This window comes from Camellia sinensis, chromosome 5, assembly GCF_055761805.1.
Source record: "Camellia sinensis isolate YWXY chromosome 5, ASM5576180v1, whole genome shotgun sequence".
NCBI lineage: Eukaryota > Viridiplantae > Streptophyta > Magnoliopsida > Ericales > Theaceae > Camellia > Camellia sinensis.
Window position 1 is genome coordinate 37,165,696 of NC_138965.1, and position 18,341 is coordinate 37,184,036.

The following is an 18,341-nucleotide window of genomic DNA, read 5'->3' on the forward strand; positions in this document are numbered from 1 at the left end:
GGTCTGTTATGCAAAAGTTCTGAATCAGTCATAAAAACATAGGTTTACGAGTCGAGCTCAATATAATCACATAGTCCAATCAACTTTCTACCTATCAAAGTGCATGACCTCACAATTCATAGAGTTCATTATTTGGGGTGCTCAACTCGGTCACACAATCACGAAGTCATAATTCCAGTGGTTTAGTCATTGAGGACAGTAATATAACAAATCACCCTGAGTATAGGTTTGGATGTACATGTGCATGTACAAAGTCGATCAATATCTCGATACGTGTTTCACAAATTTCCCAAATGGGGCAGATACTTACAGTGAGTAATGTATTGATCCCGTAAGATCCAACCAATCTAGATACATATAACAGATACGAAAGAATACGCTGATCCGAATCAAATAATATCCCAAGCAAAGATGTACACATGTACCAGTCCAAAATCATTCAACATATAGGCATTCGCTTAAAAACAGTATAGATATCTGGGATAACAGTTGTAGTATTCTGAGTGCTTTCTGGGACGAGTGCAATTACTCTATCTTGATTACCAATTCCTACCATTGGTACGAATCCAACTGAGGTAGAAGATCTATTCACATTTTGTTCAGTCCAGGGACAGTTCCTTACCATATCCATTTCACCACACCTATAACAAACTCCAGAAATCTGATAACACACTCCTCGGTGTTCCTTACACTGGTGCTGGCAAGGTTCTTGCCGCAGCGGCAACTGACGTTGTTGTCTTAAGATCTCTGCCATTTCTTGTACTATTCCTTCCAGACTATCGAGCCGGGCTGTGGAAGAGCCTTCCAGCTCGTATGCCCTTAATTTATCCACACTCTACACAAATTCTTATTAAACCTTGCCAATCACTGGGATGCCCAATACAAAAATAAACACAGATACACGTAGGTATATTTGCACATAGGCACATTGTCATATTCTCATTTTACGTAGTGTCAGGACACAATTAATCACATACGTAACAGACGATTGCATACTTATTAGATATCGCATGCTGAACGTTTACTAAGTGATTATATACTCAAATCATGTTCATGTTTCACATAGACACCCATTTGCAGAATCGAATGCACATAAGCAACTTTTCATGACTCATATGTTCATGTATGTGCATTATAACAAAACAAACTTGTTGTATACATTAGTGCAACAATTCATATCTCATATAATCACATATTCTCAACATTTGATTAAACTTGCATCATACTATGTACAAAAGATTCACAGGTATGCATATACAAAGGAGCATACGTATTCAAATATTTTGCAATGCAAGCAATTCACAAACTTATAGCACATAATCGTTCATATCAAAACATTTAAGCATGTTCTCAATGTTTTCAATTTCATACTTATCACATTAATGCATCCTAGATCTTTTTTAGACGCTTATTGCTCTTTTGGACAAGTGTGTGAGTTATTAACTCGTGCTCTGATACCACTCTGTCATGACCCGAACCAGCCCCTACGGGTTAAGGCCATAACCGGCCAGTAATCACGAGATTACCTATGGCCTCAAGCCAAATAAAACAAAACTCATCAGAGGAAAGGGGCCAAACAGAAGGAAATTTAAAACTTTTTCCTTAGAGCTGTTCTTATATGCACATCACAACATTCCATACAGACATATGTTAATAACTCACAACAGAAGGTATAGTAACATAAAGTTCTGTACAGACAGGATCATCCAAAACTAAGTCAGCCAAAAACTCGACTATATACAGACGTACATCAAAGTCCTCGCCAACGTGACAAAATAACATAGAATGACAAAAGGGCGAAGACGTGTCTCGTGCGTGAGACACAAGGGTTGACTCTTCCAAACCTTAGTTGTTCCATATAGACTTCACTGGGGCTGAGTTTGGACTTCTCTTCGCTCATCTACAAACATGTGAATGAGCATGAGCGATAGTCTAGTGAATAATATCCAACAAAGAAGTTACAAACAATATGTAGAACAACATACTTCAAACGGCCCTGGGCCCAATTCAAATTTGCATTTAACATATATATATACAATTAAAATCGAGTGACTGTGGTTTCAAACATACTGGCCTTTGGCCCATTTATCTTTCCATATCAAACTGGCCTTCGGCCTCTTTCAAACTTTTATTATGTCAAAACAGCCTCGGGCCATTAATTCATGTCAAAACGGCCTCTGGCCCATTTACACTTTCGTGTCAAACTGGCCTCTGGCCTATTTATACTTTCATAACAAACTGGCCTTTGGCCCATTCAAACTTTCATTCATGACAAAACGGCCTCTGGCCCATTCATTCATGTCAAAACGGCCTCTGGCCCATTTACACTTTCGTGTCGAGCTGGCCTTTGGCCCATTTATGCTTTCGCATCAAACTGGCCCTTAGGCCTTTCAAACTTGTCATATCAAACCGGCATTTAAGCCTTTCAAACTTGTCATATCACACTGGCATTTAAGCCTTTCAAACTTGTCATATTAAACTGGCATTTAAGCCTTTCAAACTTGTCATATTAAACTGGCATTTAAGCCATTTAGACTTTCATTTCAAACTTGTCATATCAAACTCTGTCCACCATTCAAAATTAATGAACTTTACAAAACTTACATAGAAGTAAGCAATTGGACAATAACATATTTCAGATATTACTCACAGTGATCGGCTTGTGGATTTGCCTTGGAGCTTGACCCTATATATCACATAACACATATGGGTCACAAATAATTCAATCCGTTCTTTAATTCACATATTCCTCTTTAGGCTTCATTCTCATTTGCAATGCTTAATGCATGCCTAAGAGTGCTTAGAAGTGAAAGGGAACGGAAAACAGAACACAGAATGCATTTTCAAAATTTTAGAAAACAGGGTCCCCGCTCGAGAGGACCCTTAAGGCTTGCAAAAGTACTGGTTGCATCATTTTTACGCTCGAGCGTTAACTTAGACGTTTGAGGTGAAGTTCATTCCATAAAGCTCCCCGCTCGGGCGTGAACTTCCCCGCTCGAGCGTACATCATGGTCTGCAGAAAAATACTGGGAGCACGACATTCACGCTCGATTGGCGGTTTCCCCGCTCGAGCGGACATCAAATTTCTGGCTTTTCCAGATTGTGTTCTTGAGCTCCAATTCGACTTTCGAACAACATTTCTTGCATGCAATGGCTCAAATATCACATATACACATACTAACATGATACCAATACCAAATTACAACATTAGGAAGCTCAATTTCTTGAATTATCTACATGCATGTCCCAAATTATCTCAACTCATCACCAACATGCTCAAATTCAAACATTCAAGACTTACACTCCCATGATTTGTACATGCATGTGGGAGATGCTCATCATTCCCAACTTAATTGGTGAAGAGGTGGCCAAATACATGGATTTCAAACAAGATTCAACATGGCTTATACACATTGTGTTCAAATATGGAAATTCATGGCAATTTCCTACATGCATGCCTCTATTGACTTCAGATACAACAAAATCCACTCAATTCATGCTCTTTATCATCATTCAACTCTGAATTTACACATTGCAAACCAAAATCCATGATTCAAGGGATGATTACTCACCTAGGAGCCTTAAACACCCAAGTTCAAGCTAATTCTTGAGCTTAATCTTCAAATTCCCAAGCCTTGAGCCAAAATTACACAAGTCTCCCCCTTTCTCTCTCTATAACCGGCCCTCTCCCTAATCTTGAGTCCAAGATCAGCCAAAATACAATGAAGGAGAGGAATTGGGGTGCAGTGCTCCTCTACAACAAATCCCACTGGCATTTATTTAATAATAATAAATAATTGGCTCTAATTCATCAGTTTAATCAATTTAATCTGGTCCGAATCAATTTTTCAATTAAACTTCACCGTACGCTCTAAAAATTATGCCAATCACAATGACGCAATCAATTTCGGGTTCTATGGCCGATAAGGCCTTCAATTAAATTTCCAAAGCAGATAATCAAATAGATATTCCTACGGTGAACAGATAGAAATTCAAAACCACATATATTCATGTAAATGGCACTCAAAATCGTATCAAACACATAATCATATGCATAAGGAGGATGAATTAGCATATTACGGAACTGGGGTATCACACAAGCCTTGCAATATTTACTTCGGCGACTTCTTCCGCCTGTTTGTTAATGGGAGTTCAAACCGTCGAGGAACGGGGGCATGAGTGGTGTTGGTATCACCAGATGGGCGAATGTTAGTCTATTCGTTTGGGGTTCAAAGCCTCAAAAAATGAAGCAGAATATGAGGCGCTAATCATAGGGTTAAAGTTAGCAGCAGCAATGGAAGCCGACGAGGTGGTAGTCTTTTGTGACTCCCAACTTATTGTGAACCCGGCAACATCCGAATATACAGCCCGAGATGAAAGAATGATAGCCTATGTCAAAGAGGTTGTTAGACTGTTAGCCTTGTTTCAGGATTGCCGACTACAGCAAGTTAGTCGAGATGACAATAGCCATGCCGATGCCTTGGTTAATCTGGCTAGTGCAATGAAATCAAGGGAGACAATAACAATAATGGTTGATTATTTGTCAGGCCCAAGTATGGAACCACTGATCACAGAGTACGAAGCAATGTGTGTGGAGATGGGCCCAAGTTGGATGGATGCAATAGTAATGTTCCTTAGAGATGGAAAGTTACCGGATGACCGAAAAGAGGCACACAAGACTAGACTAAAGTCGACACAGTTTAGCCTAACAGCAAAAGGACATCTATACAGAAGGTCTTTTACTAGTCCTCTTTTGAGATGTGTGCATCCTTCTCAGGTTGGAGACTTCTCGTATGAAATATATGAAGGGGTATGTGGAAGCCATGCTGGGGGCAGATCACTTGATCATAGGGCCATTACTTAAGGGTACTGGTCACCCTACATGTAGAAGGATGTTGAAGCCTACGTCAGAAAGTACGAGAAGTGTCAAAGGTTCGCACCTTTGATATATCAACCAGCAGCAGATTTGAACCCAGTGTCCAGCCCTTGGCCATTTTCCCAGTGGGGCATGGATTTTGTTGGACAACTACCCCAAGCAACTGGGCAAAGGAAGTTCCTGTTGGTAGCAACTGATTGTTTCACAAAGTGGGTAGAAGCTGAACCTTTTGTGAAGATTCTAGCTATTGATGTGAAGAACTTCATATGGAAGAACATTATCACCAGGTTTGGGATCCCAAAGGCAATAATAGCAGACAATGGTACATAGTTTGGCAGTAAGCTAATCAAAAACTTATGTGCAAAGTACAAAATCAAGAATTACTACTCTTCTCCAAGTTTCCCTTAGAGTAATGGTTAATCAAAAGCATCCAATAAGACTATCTTGGATGGGATCAAAAAGAGGCTGGAAGCAGCAAAGGAAAAATAGGTGGAAGAGTTGCCCAATGTACTCTGGGCATATCAGACTACGCCGAGGAGATCAACTGGGGAGTGTCCATTTGCCATGGCCTATGGCATTAAAGCAGTTATCCCACTAGAAGTCGGCATTCCAGGGATCAGAACCCAGGGAGTGGAAAATGGTACTAATGAGACATTTCTAGCTCAAGATCTAGACCTACTGGAGAAGAGAAGAGAGAGAGAGCAACAATTCGATTGGGAGCATACCAGCAACAACTTGCTAGGGTTTACAACAAGAAGGTCAACCCAAGAGAGTTCAAAGTTGAGGACCTTGTGCTAAGGAAAGTGGTCGACAACAAGAAGGATCCCAGGGAGGGCAAGCTAGGCCCAAATTGAGAGGGGCCTTATAGAATCATCTTAGTCGCCGGCAATAAGGCATATCGGCTTGAGGATAGTGATGCAAAGAGTTGTCAAGACCTTGGAACACTTGCAACTTGAAGTTTTTCTATCATTAGATTTTTGTTATTTCGAAGTTTATGTCATAATTTCATTAGCCGAGGTAGTAATAAAATTTTAGTTTGGTGAATTTGAAATTTGTGTCATATGACTACTTAGTCCCATGGCGATGTTTTTAAAGTGAAACATGACGAATAACTTAGACTTATTATATGGAAGAGTTGAATTATACTTGCATATAATAGAGTTAAACTAAGTTGGCGGTGTTTTTGAATGAAACATGATGAATAACTTAGACTTATTATATGGCAGAGTTGAATTATACTTGTATATAATAGAGTTGAACTAAGTTGGCAATGTTCCTGAATGAAACATGACGAATAACTTAGACTTATTATATGGTAGAGTTGAATTATAATAGAGTTGAACTAAGTTGGCGATGTTTCTGAATGAAACATGACGAATAACTTAGACATATTATATGGCAAAGTTGAATTATACTTGCATATAATGGAGTTGAACTGAGTTGAAATAACCTGGACTTGCCATATTGGCAGAGTCAAACTCAAAATAGAACTAAGTGCATTTCAATTGGATTAACAGAGAAACCCAGGTTGAACATCTCGGCTAGTCTTTGTTCGAATCTGACTTCGGCGAAAGGTTATACGTGCTTAATGTGAACTTAAGTAAAACTTAGGTTCACATTAGGAGGCAGAGAGCTGGAGAATGATGAATAAGCTTGAAAGTTTAAAGTGCTTGGGACTTGCTAAAATTTTATAGACAAAATTTACAAGTCAGAATGGGCTTAACACTTGTTGGAAATTTTGGAGAAATTTACAAGTGAGAGTTAGCTGAGGTAATTTTGATTAAAGTATTCGAGCTACATATTACCTAAGGTAACCAACCAGGTCGTCCAAACTTGGAAAGGGTGAAGTCTTAAAAGATAGCATATGACGTAAAAAGTGATACTGAATAGCACTTGTAAAAACATTTTGATATTTTAAAGTGTTAGTAGAGGTATTTCGATGGTTGGCCGAGGAAAACATTCAAGTTTGTATCTGAGGTATTATATCCCAGAGTAATTATACAATTAAGGTATACTTTGAAAGAAATACAAAAATATTCTAAGTATGGAAGTATAGAAGGCTGGAAAGAAAGCAATAAGCATACATGGAGGAAAAAAAGAAGGCACACATTCAACACTTGGAAGAAGAAAGACTGGCATTCAAGGAAAAAGATTACTTGTTCAATTACAAAAGGGGCACATCGGCCAAATATAAAAGCTAAACATTGTTCAAACAAAACAGAGGTACAACTGAAAGAAGAAAATTCTAAGTACTGGTGGCATGGGCATCGGCCTTGGTTGGTAGTGTTGCATTCTTCTCCGCCTCTATCTCAGCATCTATTTCAAGTAGAGTTTGATCCAAACTCTTCTCGGCACTTTGGACCTCGGTCTCCGAAGTGGTTGGTCTAAAAGAGGTGCCCTTGGAAGCCAAGTCATCCTCCTCATCTTGAGTCAAGTCAAGGACTTGCTCATTTAAGGTGGGCGACTTGGCATCAGTGGCAGCCTCCTCATCTTCTTCATCGGTTTCATCATCCTCGGCATCATCCCCTTCGACTTCTTCTCCAGATTCCTTGGGCTCTGGAGGGAAAGGCATTTGAAGTTGATTGATGTCTTAGAGGTCGGAGTCCATTGGGACGGATAACTTGTTAGGCGCTGCCATCTAACCAAGGTAATAACCTCGATTGCAAGCCAGGTCGACTTGCTCTTTGTACTGGTCACTGACGGCGGCCTGTCCCTCTTCGTAAGCTTTTTCATCGGCTGCCTTGACCTCGGCCTCCTTTGAGTCAAGGGCCTCTTGAAGCTTAGTCTCTAAATTAGTTGTCTTGGCCTTGGAAGCCTTAAGATCAGCTATGGCGGCCTCGGCTTCAGCATCGGCCATTTTGACTTTTTCCTCAGCCAAATCCTGAGCAGCTTTGGAAGCCTTGGCTTGATCCAGTAGGGCTCGATTGTTGGCCTCAGCATGATTGAGTGAGGTGAGGAGTTTGGCGGCTTCCTTGGTCTTCTTTGCCAACTCCTTCCTTGTCATCTCAGTCTTGACCGCGTATGAATAAGCATGTTGGATAGCCTGCAAGAAGTAAAATAGATTAGTGAAATTTGACTAAGTATAGAAAGACTATACAAAAGTAAATAAAGAGGATTGCCAAGACTGAATGCTGCATCATCAGGCTGAAGTTTTTGTACTCGTGAAGATCGGCCATATAATTTATGTCTTCGGGAAGGAGAACGATCGTTGACAAGGCATCGCCGACCTCCACATCCTTGATTGCGTTGTCGCCCATTGTCGAGGGTCTATCCCCCACCATGACTTCGGGAGCCCAGGTCATATTGCACGGAAAGCTACGACCCTCAGGTTGGTCAGACCTCGACCTTTTAGATGGTTGGGAATTTGATGCATTAGCCTCGGCTGGCCTTTTCTCAGCGGAAGTTTGGTTCTTCTTGACCTTGGCTAGTTTTGAAATTAGAACAGTGTCCTTAGAGTCAATTTGAGTCACTATGGCCTTAGCCTTAGCCTTCTTCAATCTTTTTGGCCTTAGCTTTGATTGGAACGGAGAAGACGAGGATTACACCGTCACAACCCCGGGGATATTGGCAAGAAAATCCTCAATGATGGCTGGTTTATAGCCCATTTCGTCGGTAGTGGAAGCAACTGTTACTTTGCTGCCGAAATGTTTTACTAGAAGGGCGGTTGGGGAATTAGCTGGGTCGTAAGCCGATGACTCAGAATATCAGCGTTTGCAGCTGCGAGTTCTGCCGGCAGGGGTAGAGATTGGAGCTCTGCGTTGGCATTGGTGTTGGGATGGAGGAATAAGTTGAGGGGCAGAAGTAGATGGTTGCTCAGCTGGGTCAGAGGTGGAGGGCTGATCTGGCCTTGGAGATGAAGTTATAGATGGAGTTGTGGCAGAAGGAGGGGTCTTACTTCAGCGTGGAACGTCAGGCAGGGCCGACCTGTATGTTGGTATGTAGTTCAATAGAAGAGGCTCCTTGCCCTTCTGCATAGGGAGATCTAAGAGCTTCTTTAGATCTCGGCTGGGAACGAATGATTGCCGAAATCCCTTCACCGGCTGAGAAAGAACAGTAGAAAACAAAGAACAAACATTAGAAGAGACGAATAAACTAGCAAGCCTTAACCAAAATGGAATTTTAGTACGAATGACTAGGTCTTACCATTACCCTCTTTAAAAACTGTTCGGCTCAGAGGATTGAGATGGAGGTCGTCATCAGGTGAAAACTCCTAGATGCCCGAGACGATGAAGTAATCATCTCCAACACCCTTGTTGGAGTCTGGGAGGTCGGCTATTAGTTTAAAGGTGGTGGATCTAGGCTTCAGGTAGTACATGTAGCCTTTTACGTACTTGACGCCACACATGGTATAGCAGAATTGGATGTTGGCTAAAGTGATCCTAGCTTTTCTCGGTGTGCTAGCTCAATTATGCCATTGATAACCTGATATGAGTTTATGGCCAGTTGCATTGGGTTAAGCTTGTAATAATGAAGGATTTCTTGGAAAAGAATGTCTAGAGGGAACCTAAGTCCACACTCTATGAAAGCAACTACTGGGAAGGGCATGGAGTCCTCACTAGGCATTATAGAGTCTTCCTCCCCAGCTAACCTGTGTTGGATGTCGCCAGGGATAGAGAACTCTCTTATAAAATATTCAAGTTTTTCTGAGGTGCCAACTCTCCACCTAAACATTTCCATGATGTCGACTTAAGGTGGATTTGTGCAAAATTTCAGAGAAGAATATTTGGTAGAGGTTTGGAAACCTCGGCTAAAACCTAGACTGACGTTGGGGCGAGGGTTTTTCAAGATCTAGGGGGAATTTGTTTCAATTTTCCTAAAGAATGTGATTTCTACCAAATCCCAAACCTAAGTCTATACGGAAACAAGAATCAAGTGCAAGAATCTAGAAGCAAGTCGAAGCAAAACAGAAAAGAACATGATTCAGACTCAAGAAAACAAACAGAAATTCAGGAACACTGAGTAAGTGTGTGCAGATGTGTAGAAGTCAAGAATAGTGACAAATTGCTAAAGCATCAAGTATATGAACAGTTCGTATGTGCATATGTAGACCCAGAGACAGATTGAACAACACAAATTCGCAAACAAGCATGTTTGACACCCAAATGATGAAATTCAAAGCACAAGCAAGGATTCAAGAACAAAAACTGGTTTGCAATGGCAGCAAACAACATGTAAACAGGTAACAGATTTGAAACAAATCAAAGGAATAGTGAAAGACAGAAAAGGGAGGAAATTGAGGACTTACCGATTGGAGCCAAAGAAAAAGACGCCAGAATAAAGATCGCCGGAGTCAAACGGCGTGAATAATCGGAACCAAATAACAAAATGCTCGTCGGAGAAGATGATTGAAGCTGTTGCAGGAGCTTCGAAGCACGAAAATGGAGGATTTGGGAGAGAAGCGTTACAGAGAGGAAATTAGTTGCAAATTGAATACTCAAAAGTGAAGAGATGGAGAGAGAGGGTAGAGTTTTGTTAAAATTGTGAAAAGGCAACAAACCATAATGATTTGCCTTGGACGACGTGTCTATCAAGCGGTGTGTGCAGAAATGCGAGTTAGGTATGAACCAATGAGGGAGTGACGCATGGAGAAAATGGTTAAGTAAATTGTGTGTGATAGCTCATATGCGGATAAAACTCTTGGAGTTCTTGATTTAATGAAACAAAACCTCGGCTAGAGGAGCGATCTCGGTTAAGGAACTTGAAGAACTTGGTTCTTAGTTCTTGGTCATTGATGAAGTAAACTGCAGAGTCTTGGTCATGTAAAGCCGGCAGGTGATGATCTCGGTCATGAAGGATAAAGTAAGTCTTAGCCGATGTGCTACGTGGACAAATGATGTAGGTTCCATCACCTCAGGATGCCGAGGTAATAGAACCTAGGGGGCAGTTGTGGGGACATATTTTATGAATGACAACACGTGGCCAAGGTGATGTCGAAGTGTCATGCAAGGTACCATGTGGCTTGGTCACATACCGAGATGATCTCTACTAGGCCGAGGTTATCTTTGGAGATATCGGAATCTGAGATGAACGGATAAGGGACAAGAGTCCTAGAATGGGAGAGGACCTCAGTCTGGATAAAGATAAAGCTCTTAGAGAGTTTATCTCTATCTACTTGGGAGTCCAAGATGAGCATTGAGCCAAAGTCCATTGAAGCTAGGCTTCTATAGGATCAGGTTAGTGCTAGCTATAAAAGTAAGGCACCCTCGTGGGTCTAAGGTTTGTTTTTTTATGCTTTGTCTACTGATTTAAGCACTATTGGCTATCTTTGAGGGATAATTACTGACTTGATCGTCGGAGTGCCCCTGGGTGGATGAACCACCGCCAGATTCTTATCTTTCTGTGTCAGGTTGTTCGGGCTTAATCTATTATGCCGATGTTCTTCTGCTAAGTTCTCTTGTTTGGTTGTGTGGTCAAAAATCAACACCTACAAACAGGTAAATTATGGTTGCATTTCCTCACCTTTTTAGATATATGGTTATATATAGTCGCATCTCTTATAAAATATATATGATGCCTTGACAGATAACATTAATCCCATCTCATAGCTCTTCTGTCCTTAATTCTTTGTGGAGCTTTAGAGCCAAGATGCCTCCTCTTCAGATTCTCCATGTAGTTGTCATGTGTTCTTGAGTTTCAGAGGTAAAGACACTCACAAGACGTTCACTGACCACCTCTACATAGCTTTAAATCATAGAGGATTTTGCACCTTTAGAGATGATGATGAGATTGAAAAAGGAGAAAATATTAAGTTTGAATTGCAGAAAGCAATTCAAGAGTCGAAGATGTCAATAGTTGTCTTCTCAAAAAACTATGCTTCTTCGAGCTGGTGTCTTGATAAACTTGTGATGATCCTCAAACGTAGAAGGACTACTGGGCATGTAGTGCTACCTGTCTTCTATCACGTGGATCCATCACATGTGAGAAAGCAAATCGAAAGTTTCAAAGAAGCATTCACGAGGCATGAAGAGAGATTCCATACAGAAAGAGCTGAAAAAAAAAGATGAACGGAAGGGCAAGATACATGAATGGAGAGCAGCACTCTGAGAAGTTGCAGATTTAGCACGGATGGATTTACAAAATCAAGCTGACGGGTAATTTTGCTCTTTTAGCTAAGCATTACTTGCATCACTCTTTTTTGGGATTTCATAGTTAAAAGTATTTCATAGGAGGGCCTTTTATATTAAAAATTATTTCATCAAAATTTGGGATGAACTTTTTTTTTTATTTATTTTAAATTCTGAGAGTTTGACATCTTTTAATTTTTAGAATATAACCTCAAATATAGAAGTTAAATTGTCCTTGAGAGAACATCCAGTCGGTTTCTTTTCAAATCGGTACAGGTTCACAGGAAGTTCTTCATAATACCCAAATAAAACTTTGATTTATTAACTACGATTTTTTGAGATGGTTCTCCCTTTCAAGCTATTTGAAAAGATCACATGAAGTTGTTCATTTCCAATCATAAAAATTTGGGTTAATTACAACAAGATAGGCCCCATCAACTAGTAGCCCGCATTACTTTATTTATGAACTTGTATATATTAACTCCTTCAAGTATAAAAACCGTACAAAGAGGTGAAAGTGATATAGTAGTTGAGGTGATAAATCATATTTATTTACCAATAATTGAGGGGTCTTGGTATTTTTAGTCCTAAAGTTTCGTTGAAAAAAAATTAGACTATTCTTCAAAAAATTTAATAACTTATTAGCTTACTGTATCCTCATAAAATGCAAAACAGGGAAAACAATTTATATTAGAAAAAATAGTATTGATCCAAAACGATGATTGTAAAAGCCCCCCCCCTTTTCATCTAGGACTCATCTAATTGCTTCAACAAAGACAATAAATAACGTAGTCATCTTCTTCATTATTGCATGAGAATTTATAATTAATTTCAAGTCATTGCATTCTTACTGTGCTTTATTTTAAATCTTGATCTTGTCTTTAGACTCGAGTCAAAATTTATCCACAAAATTGTAGAAGTCATTTTAGACAAACTAAGACACACAATCTTGGGCAATTCCCCCTACTTGATTGGAATACATTCTCGAGCCAAAAATATTGGGCTTTGGTTATGAGATGGGTCTAGTGATGTTGGTATAGTCACAATTTGTGGGATAGGTGGAATATGAACGACAACCATTGCCAAATTTCTATATAATTCAAACTTCTCAAAGTTCAAAGATAGCAATTTTCTTGCAAATGTAAGAGAAACTCTAAAACAACCAAATGGTTTACTTCAATTACAAAGACAACTTCTTTCAAATATTTTAAAGGGAAGAAAGAAAAAGTTGTATAATGTTGAAGAAGAAATTGTTAAAATTAAAGATGCATTACGTTGCAAAAGAGTTCTTATAGTTCTTGATGATGTGGATACGATAGACCAACTAGATGCAATACTTGGAACACGAGATTGGCTTTTTCAAGGTAGTAAAATCATCATAACCACTAGACATGAGATGTTGCTAAGGGCTTATGAAGTTTGCCACATTCACAAGGTTGGAAATTTGGATTACAATAAGTCCTTAGAGCTCTTTAGTTGGCATGCCTTTGGGCAAAACCGTCCCATTGATGGTTTCATAGAGGTCTCAGAATGGGTGATACAATACTGTGGAGGGCTTCCATTAGCTATAAATTTTTTTGGTTCTTCTCTATTAGGGAAAAGCTTAAATGTCTGGAAAATTCAATTGGAGAAATTGAAAGTGATTCCTGATTATCAAGTCATTGAAAAACTCAAAACAAGCTATGACTCTTTGCAAGATGACCACGACAAAAATTTATTCCTCTATGTTACTTGTTTCTTTGTTGGGATGGATGAAGATTGGGTAGTTACAATTCTAGATGGATGTGATTTTTACACAATGATTGGGATTCAAAATCTCATTGATAGATGTCTATTAATGATTGATAAACACAAAAATTTGGTGATGCATCAATTTGTTCAAGAAATGGGAAAAGAAATTGTTCATCAAGAATTACCTAAGGAGCTAGGAGAACATAGTAGACTCTGAAATCATAAGTATTCCTTCAATGTCTTGAAAGAAAATACTATAAGAATTAATCCGTCTCCTCATTTATATTTGTATGTATTTCTGTAGTTATTTACTATCAAAAAATGATCCAAACTTAGAAACTTCATAAAAAAAAAAAAAATCATTTACATTGGTGGTGCTTTTTTTTTTTTTTTTTTGAAATGAAAGTTACATCATTTTGTATGAGAATTTTGTATATATATGTATTTTGTATAGCATTACTCTTCTTGATTGATGTCATCTCCCTCTCATTCTTTATTAGAGGACAGGAAAAATTAAAGATCTTATACTTGATATGAATTTTTTGGAAGGTAAATATGACAGGACAATCTTTGGTGTCAATAGAAAACGTCATTTTGAAGAATTCCTCAGAACATCTTTGATGTCCAATGTGGGAAATTTGTTTAAAAGGCATCGTTTTGGCATCTTCTCCTGGCAGACAGTAGGCATTGCTCTACGAAATTCAGATAAGATAGCTTTGGAAGTTGATGCATTTGCAAGGATGCACAAACTAAAACTTTTGCAACTCAAAAATTTACAAGTCAATGGAAGCTTTGAAAATTTTCCGAAAGGATTACAATGGTTGTGTTGGCATGGATTATCTTTCAACTCTATATGTGATGATTTCCCTTTGGATAACCTGGTTGTTCTTGACATGTAGTATAGCAACTTGCAAAAGGTTTGGAAAGGAACCAAGGTATGTTACTCATTTGTTTGTTTTCATTTCAATTTTGTTTGAGAATTAAAAGAAACAATAACCAACATTTTTTTCTATTACAGTTTCTCGAGTCATTAAAAATCCTTGATCTTAGTCATTTCCATTGCCTTTCCGAAACTCCTGATTTCTTGGAAGTACCCAATCTTGAGCGACTAATACTTGAAAATTGTGCATGACTGGTAAAGGTTCATGAATCTATTGGACACCTTCAAATACTTGTTTTATTAAATTCGAAAGATTGCAAAAATCTAAGGAAGCTTCCAAGAAGCATTGTTATGCTAAAATATTTGGAAACACTTAACATCTCAGGTTGCTCAAATATTAAGGAATTGCCAATAGAGATGGGGATTATGGATTCTTTAACAAAGTTCAATGCAAATGGAACTGTCGTAAGTCCATTACTCTCTTCCACTAAGGAGGTCAAACCATGGTATTCATTCATTTGGCCTTCTCTATCGAAGCCAAGAGAGAGTGTAGAAATTTCATGGGCCCTTTTACCACGATATTTGGTACACTTAAGTCTTGTGGATTGCAATTTATCGGAGGATGCTTTTCCAAAGGATCTTAGTAACCTATCCTTATTACAGATATTAAATCTAAGCAATAATCCAATTTGTAGCCTCCCGAATTGCATCAAAGGTCTTACTGGACTTCAGATCCTCGTATTAAAAGAGTGTAAAAGGGTTTAATCACTTACAGTGGAGCAGAATTTGAAAGTATTGTCAGTCGCTGAATGTACATTGTTGGAGAAAGTAACATTTCAATCATTTCCATCATCAACCATAGAATTCGAGAACCTCTGTGATGTATAAATAAAGTGGCGGAATTCGAGAGAGTTTTACAGCACAAAATGTGCATTTTATTCAGCTCCATCAACCATGCAATATAATGACACATGGGAGAATCAATTTGTTATGATGGAGCATTGGAGACCATTACTATTCTATGATATGTGCGACAATATAGTTGAGGTCATGGGCTGGTTTAAGTTAGAACCCATATGGAATATTGATGTGGAGATAATGAATAATTTGGGCTTGCCCAACTTTGGATCCATAGGAAGCCCAACTGTTACGCTTTCAAACATGTACTTAGAGAATCAAAGGAAGCTTTCCCTACAGCTCTCTCTCTCTCTCTCTCTCTCTCTCTCTCTCTCTCTCTCATAATAAACAAAAATAAAAATAATAAAAAATTGTAATGGTTAAATTATGGTTTCTTTGGTGGAAAGATGTCATGAAGAACACATATTTTACGCTTATCTTCTAGAAAGCAAGATTCCAACTTGGTTTAATATTAAAAATACAAGATCTTCAATATCTTTTATTGTGCCATCGCATTTCAGAATTCAAGCCTTGAGTGTGTGTTCTATTTATGCACTTTCCAATAATCCAAAATATCTTGACCATGATTGTGATGCACATACTATTATCAATAATACAACCAAGAGTCTGATTTGGAGCCATTCCCCAAATGTCATTGGCATTCCAGAAGCTGATGAGGATATGATGTGGTTAAGTTATTGGAAGTTTGAAAATCAGTTGAAAGGTGGGGATGAGCTGAATATTTCAGTGATTGGAAATGAAGATTTCCAAGTGAAGGAGGTCAAAGTCCATCTTGTGTACAAGGAGCAAGAAGAGAAGAGTAGCCAATCAACTAGTGAAGTAGCATCCCAATTACAATTCTCTCTCTATGGAAATGTCATTCCTGGAAATGCTTCTACAGTACATCCGGTGAGTAGAAAAGTCTTCCGCTTTGGCTATCATTGGGCGGATTGTTGGATTTGTGACGATCTATAACCTCAACCTTTGTGCGCTAACTCGGCAAATGGTTGCTTTGGGACTAGTGAGAAATTGGTTAGGCAATAATTCTTGCTCTTTTTCCTTATAATTTTGTTATATTGTGTGATGGTAATATGTTATATGCTGGATATTCTTCATGATGTTAAGGATTTTGAATACCTACTATGAATTTTAGTTCTTTTCTCTGCTTTTGTTGAAACCGTTACTGATTTATTTACTTTACTTTGGAATTTCTAATATGTGCTTGTAACATTACCTAGGGGGTACCCGCGCACGTTAAACTGTTCGGACTCCTGAGATCTCTGCGATCTAGTCTCACGAATGAAATATAAAACATATATGAGAGTCCAAATTTGGAAACTTTTATTGAAAATACACTTTATTGTAATTTTGTCAAAAATGGACTGCGTCATTAGATTTCAGAGTCGCCACCTAATATTTTGGGAAATTAGGAAACCCATGACTCATGCCAAGGCCACTGTTCATCGTAACCAAATATGCATGGCTCGGAACCTTAGGTATGAGAGATGAAGGTCAATAATGAGCACCCCAGCCCATCCGATCAAAGATCGACCTCTATTAAACCATGATATGAATTTTATTTGCTTTATATGTTCATATTTTGACTTATTTAATAAATCCTAAAAATTTACTATGTGAAGCACACAAGTATAGATTATGCCATTCATCTTGGAACAATTTGAGTTCATGTATTTTTTGAAAAAGTTTTGAAGATGCATAACTCAAAGAAATTGAGTTTACAAACATGAAAATCAATATCATTCCAAATTAAGGGACACAACCTCCACCCACCGGCATTCATAGAGATATATCACATAAGCAAATAGCCACATGCTAGGATGCTAAACATAAATAGAAAATTATGTACAAACGGGATGCTAAAGCATAACAACATACATATTTATCGATGTCCCTCCAACAGCTATGAAACATAGTTAGTAAAATATTCATGATCCTATATACAAAATCCTAATGCAATAGATACACAAGAATGCTTCTAAAGATCCAGCTTTTAAAACATGACATGTGAAACATTGCAAAATATGCGATAGCGCACAATCATGTAATAATCAATTAAAGCACAAAGATGCAAATTTAGCCGGATCTAGTCATGAATCATGTATGTAAAAGCATGGATACGCATGGCATGCAAAATATATACATATGTACAGTTAGGGAAAGCGATTAATGAATGAGATAGATAAGAAGTGGGGATGAGGAATTATTACAACACTTTAAATATTACAAATCTGAGGGAGATGAATAAATATTACAACACAATATAAAAATCCTTACAAACACTTAAAACAAAATAAACATAAGAAAATAATAGCTTCAAGCGCCTTAAAGAACATCGGAGGTTGATCTTCTCAACGTCAGAAGGCTGCTTTGTTTTGCCTAGAGATCACGGGCATGGTCATGAAGGTCGTGGATGCAATGGTGTACTTTTAGGTGGCTACCCAGCCAACTAACAGGCCAGGTAGCCCAGTAAACTTGGCCAAACTTTGTTTTCTTAGATTTCCACAACAAAAACAGAACTAAAAACAATATATATGGGAGTCTCAACTCACCAGTTTCAATTAGATTACAACAATATGTAATATAACAAGACATCAAAGCAAAAGAGCAAAATAAAGTAAGAAATGCAAGACAATGAAAAGTTTGTTAAATTCACCTTCCAAGGAAACGATGAACTCCTTAGTTCACAAACTCCCTCTTGATCACCCTCAAGTATAGGAAATGTGTTCTCAAATCCTCAATTCGAAATTATGGAGTTTATGATATGGAAAGTGGCTAACTCTCTAGTTTTTCTCACTTTCAATCACTAAACACTCTTCCTGATGATCAAGACAATTAATCTTTGGCTACATCAGAATTTTTGGAGTGGTTTTGG

At 38.4% G+C, this 18,341-nt stretch overlaps 1 protein-coding gene across 1 annotated transcript; it reads left to right on the top strand.

Annotated features, from left to right (window-relative positions):
* Window positions 1–8,741: 8,741 nt before the first annotated feature.
* Window positions 8,742–16,423, top strand: LOC114291933 (disease resistance protein RPV1-like). The gene is made up of 8 exons (XM_082871689.1): window positions 8,742–8,810; window positions 11,455–11,793; window positions 13,154–13,877; window positions 14,221–14,450; window positions 14,571–14,606; window positions 14,690–14,795; window positions 14,937–15,016; window positions 16,073–16,423. Exons 1-8 carry the CDS (start codon window positions 8,742–8,744, stop codon window positions 16,421–16,423), a joined length of 1,935 nt encoding a protein of 644 aa, XP_082727815.1.
* The last annotated feature ends 1,918 nt before the right edge of the window (window positions 16,424–18,341 follow it).

Bases quoted from the DNA above. Each gene is read 5' to 3' on its own strand.
- LOC114291933 (XM_082871689.1), top strand. From the start codon at position 8,742: ATGGAGTTGTGGCAGAAGGAGGGGTCTTACTTCAGCGTGGAACGTCAG. The intron at 8,811-11,454 runs GTATGTAGTTCA...GTGGAGCTTTAG, and splicing joins CAGGGCCGACCTGTATGTTG to AGCCAAGATGCCTCCTCTTC. The intron at 14,796-14,936 runs GTGCATGACTGG...TTAACATCTCAG, and splicing joins GCGACTAATACTTGAAAATT to GTTGCTCAAATATTAAGGAA.